At 19.5% G+C, this 5,116-nt stretch overlaps 1 protein-coding gene across 1 annotated transcript, besides 1 other annotated feature; it reads left to right on the plus strand. All coding sequences in view use genetic code 6, as the record gives it.

The window, feature by feature from the left end:
• Positions 1-2,510: 2,510 nt before the first annotated feature.
• Positions 2,511-2,544: a microsatellite.
• A 427-nt stretch (positions 2,545-2,971) lies between these two features.
• Positions 2,972-4,738, plus strand: IMG5_137310 (major facilitator superfamily protein, putative; the record flags this gene model as incomplete). The annotated part of the gene is made up of 4 exons (XM_004031783.1): positions 2,972-3,091; positions 3,151-3,574; positions 3,912-4,371; positions 4,419-4,738. 4 exons carry the CDS (start codon positions 2,972-2,974, stop codon positions 4,687-4,689), a joined length of 1,275 nt encoding a protein of 424 aa, XP_004031831.1. The 3' UTR covers positions 4,690-4,738.
• Positions 4,739-5,116: the final 378 nt, after the last annotated feature.

Consider the following 5,116-nt stretch of genomic DNA (forward strand, 5'->3'; position numbering starts at 1 on the left):
TACCATCTAAGTAGTCATCTTTTGCTATTAAAAAAATTTAATTTTTTTAAACTTTAATACTATACCTGAAATCCAATAATTAGATATTTAAGCTTTGACATTTTTAAACTTTTCTGTATTACTAATAACATACGAATTTAAAAGAAAATGAACATTTTAATTATATAGTGCTAAATCTGTTTTATCATCAGTACCTATAATACTAACATAAAAATCCAGCAAATTTTCTTAAGGACCATTAATATAAGAGAATTATTTAACAACAATATTACTGAAAGCAATATTTATATAATTGACTTCTGAAAATACAGCTTAGTTCTAAGAAGGAGGATTATTTGTAAAAGATAATTATAACTTTTTTTAAAAATAAATAAAATATGTTATAAAATTATTTTCTTACAGTCTAAGATTATTATAATTCTATAATATTACAATCTCTAATATCTAATAAATTATCTAATACTTTTATAATTTTTTTTTAAATTTTATTAGTCTATATAAATTAATTTTACAGCATTAGCTTTGGTCACCTTTTCCAATAATTTTTAAAGGAGCTAAAACTAAAAATTAAGAATTCATAGATTTCGCAACATCGTCAAAAACATCCATTTTATATCTATTCATATAAAGAATAAATTATAATAATTACTTTTCTCCAAGATCCATGTAATGAATCCCTGCCTTACTTTATTAATCAATTAAATCAGCTGGCCTTTGTTTTGTATGAACTCCTTGATAAGCATAATTTTAAATAGTAGGTAAGTCAGAAACCTAAAGAAAATGAAGATTCGGATTATAAGCAATTAAAGCAAAATCCTTTAAAGCATAATTTGTTTTTTCTAATCCTGTTATAACTGTTTCATTTAATTCATAAAAGCCATTAATTTTTGGAAACATTTTAACTTACCCTTCATTAGCTTGAAATATACTTGCACCTTTATTTAAAAAAAATTATATTAATTTTTTTTAAAAAAATACTTTAATCTATAAAAAACTTAAATTAAATAAAATATTTTTCGTTGTCTAAAATTTCTTTCACATTAATACATTCGATTCTTGTTTTTAGTATATTTTAAGGATCCCTATTTATCACTTTACATTCTGCTTTTTAATCCTAATTAAAGTTCGGAACATTATAAGATAAGGAGTTAGGTAGAATAACAACTGCATGACTAAATTATTAAATTAATTTGTAATTTCCTTATGGTATTTTAAATACATATTTATTATTTAATTCTATAACTACTTTTAAAGTATTATAAATATAATCTACTTTATCATTACCATTAGTATCTCTATATCTATAATTCTCAGCTAAAAATAAATATCTATTATTAGTAAATTTTCCGCTTTCACTTTATTCTGACAAACCCCATCCAACTAAAAAAATATATATGTAAAAATAAATGCAGAAATAAATAACTATACGTGAATAAGTTAATTTCAATTTAGGAACAAAATTATCACCAATAAGAAGCTTCATATTAGTTGCATCACTTTAAAACATTTATACAATATAATTAGTTTCTTTATGGACTCCAAGTATTTTTATAAAACTTTCCTCTCTTGTTTAAGGAAATTGTATTTAAAATTAAAATATTAGGTTAGTATTTAAAGGTATAGGTTAGTTTAATTCTATATTCAATTAATTAGGATAATATTATTAACAGTCTATACGCTGGCTTTTATCTTTATCTAATTATAATTAATTATTAGAATCTATATAGGAAATAACACAACTATTCTGATTATTTGGCTTCATAAATTTAAATAACTTATTATTTAAAATGAAAATAAGTTTGTCTATTCCTTCTTTAACCGGATTAACTTAAATAAATAGAATCTACATCTAATTAAATGTTCCTTATTTTTCTATTGCTATTTTTTTTACATCAGTATCTACATAAAATTTTATTAAATTATTATCATTTACCTTTTTTCTAATAAATTTAAAAAAAAATAAAAAATTACAATAGGATCTTAAAAATCTATTAAAGTAAAATTTGGATTTTCACCAAAAATAATAGATCCTTCATTTTTATCTGAAACGCACCTTATAATAACAGGATTGAAATTTTTTCTGTTAGCTAATAATATTGATTATGACAACTTCAAATAAATAGTATGTGTTTATAAATAATTTCCTTCCAATATATCATCTAATTATATCCAAACTTAGTTTTCACTTACTACTTCTATTGATTTTACTGCTTTTCTTAAAATAGGGTTACCAGATTGACAATTTTGTAAATTTGATTCTGAAGTGTAAAAGCCTTATGGGTTTACTAAAATATATGGTAATTCTATATAGACATAACCATATGATGGTAATGTGTTTTTCAATTAAAAGGAAAATTACAATTCAAAAATCTAACCATAATTAGGATAGTTTGCTTAGAAATTAATGTATTTAATAACACAAGAACTAAAATTTATATAAAATAATAATAAAAATAATTTCAAAAACATTTATTATTTATCTATTTGTATGAATATTAAATAAATATAGGTATATATATATATATTTTATATATACTTATATTTATTTTTAAATAGTTATTTATTTTTATAATATAAAAATGTATTAATTTTTTATATTTAAATCAATGAAATATAAAAAATTTTATATATATATAATTATAATTTTAAAAAAATAAAAGATGTTAATAAAAAATGTTTTCGTATATTTTTATATAAAAAAAATCAATTTAATAAAAAAATACTTATAATATAAATAATTTTTATAAAATGGTTAATAATATAAATGTTAAGAAAATATTTATAAATAAACAATTTTTATTTTAATAAAGCACCTATATATTATTTAATTATTTATTATTAATTTTTTTTTATTTTTATCAAAAAAACAATACATTTTTATTTAAAAAAATAAAAAAAATACCTATATTAATATTAATAATATTACATTATAATGAATAAAATAAAATAATATTTAGAAAATTTAGGTTATATGGCTGCCGCAAAAGAAGCATAAAATACATTAATCGGCGTAGTTTTAGTAAAATTCGGACTAGGCGCTATAGGTATATGGGGAGTTGCTAATACATATTTTTTTTCATATTTTTTAAAAGTAATTTACATAAATTAAATACTTTTATTTTATTTTCTAAAAAAAAAAAACAAATAAAGTATAATCCTGAATTAAAATTAAGTGAATTTAATTTTTTAGTCACAGTAGCCGCTATTCCGATGATTATAATTACTTTGTTTTCTTTATAGGTATGCGAAAAATATGGTTTTGAGAAAATAATTAAAATTACTATGATTATTAACCCGATATGTGTATTGATTGGATCTTATTAAAAAAATTTCTATATTTTTGCAGCTTTTAATACTTTAATTTCGAGTATTAGTTTCGGGATTACAGCTATGCCCATGCTATATTGTCTTTGGAGTCATTTTCCTTCAAAAACTGGAAATACTACTGGAATTGCGCTCGCAAGTTTTGGCTTAGCTACTTTTTTTTATAGTTTAATTGTAACTTTTATTGTTAACCCATAAAACTTACCAGCTAATATAGAATATGAAGAAGGAACTTAAGTAAAATATTATTGTTTATTTTTTAAAAAAATGATTAAATATTTAGTTAATTTATTTGTTTAATGATGAAATTGTGAAGAACGTACCAAATATGTTATTTATACTAGGAATATTATAATGTGTGTTTTGTATACCTGGTGCATTTTTAATAACTAAAAATTATAATTAAATTCCAAATAAAACGCAAACAGAAGTAGTTAAACATTAAACAGATATATAAATGAAACTATTAGGAGGAGTTACAGAAGACAGATTAAATTATAAAGATTAAGATTAAATAGAAATAGAAATAAAAAAGGAAACATAATAAATAATTAAAGAGAAGACAAAAAATATTCTTAAATAATAAGTTAATGATATATTTGCAAAACAAAATGTTTAAAATATTTAAAAAATAAACGAATAGTAAATGACTAAAAGTAAATCCGATAGTCATCTTTTTAAACCTACAAATTAATTAAAAAATTAAAATTATTAAGATGATGTAAATATAGAAATATTAAATTTAAAAGAAGCAATAAAAACTCAACCATTTATATTAATTTATGTTTCTACTTTCTTTTTAAGTTGCTTTTCATTATTCATTTCCCTTAATTATAAAACATATGGCTTAACAAAAATTAATGATGACCATTTTTTGACTTATTTAATTTCTATAACAACTATTGTTAGTAGTTTATCGAATATATTATGGGGATATTTAGTAGACAGATATTAGTTTAGGAGTGTCTATATTTTCCTTATATGTATAATCTTAATATCCGGATTTATTTTTCCAATTATTTCTTCTAATATATTTGGATTTTCGATGTAATTTTTTTTATTTAAAAATTTCAATAATAACTTATTTAGAATAGTATCTATTAAATACTTGGATCAACAGAAAGAGGATTATATACGATTATAGGACCTGGACTTGTTTAAATATATGGAATTAAATTAGGATCTGAATTATTTCCTATAAAAAGCACTTCATTTTTCTTAGCACTTGTACTTGTACCTGTTATTTAAGTTTTTTTATTAAAAAGATATACTTATGATTAAATTATCCATATTTTTAATTTTGGAATTGCTATTTCTTTAATACTTTCTTTTAAACTTAAGAATAAATACAATTATTATAATTGATGTAGAATTATAAAAACATAATATATAGATTAATAAATAAATAAAAACTTGTATTTAATGTTTTGTATTATTTTTTAATGAATTTTTTTTGCATGAGTAAAAAAATTTTTACTTCAATTTATTATTTTCTTTAAAATATTTTTGATTTCTTAATCGGTTTTTGTTTATTAATTTTAATTTTCATTTTCATCATCTTTATATAATAAATAAATAAATCATCATATAAATTTTTTAAGAAAACCTGAATTAGATTATATTTTATTTTTTATAATACTAATCATTTCACCATTAGGAGATTTAAAAAATGCAATCTAAAATTTTGATTACTATAAATAAATTAAAATAATACTTTTTATTCTTCATTTTCAATTAAATCTCCATCCCTTTCAGCTCCATAATATTAAAATTTTTTTAAAGTATACTCAAA

The sequence above is a fragment of the Ichthyophthirius multifiliis genome (genome assembly GCF_000220395.1).
Source record: "Ichthyophthirius multifiliis unplaced genomic scaffold scaff_1120509251067, whole genome shotgun sequence".
In the NCBI taxonomy this organism is placed as follows: Eukaryota; Ciliophora; class Oligohymenophorea; order Hymenostomatida; genus Ichthyophthirius; species Ichthyophthirius multifiliis.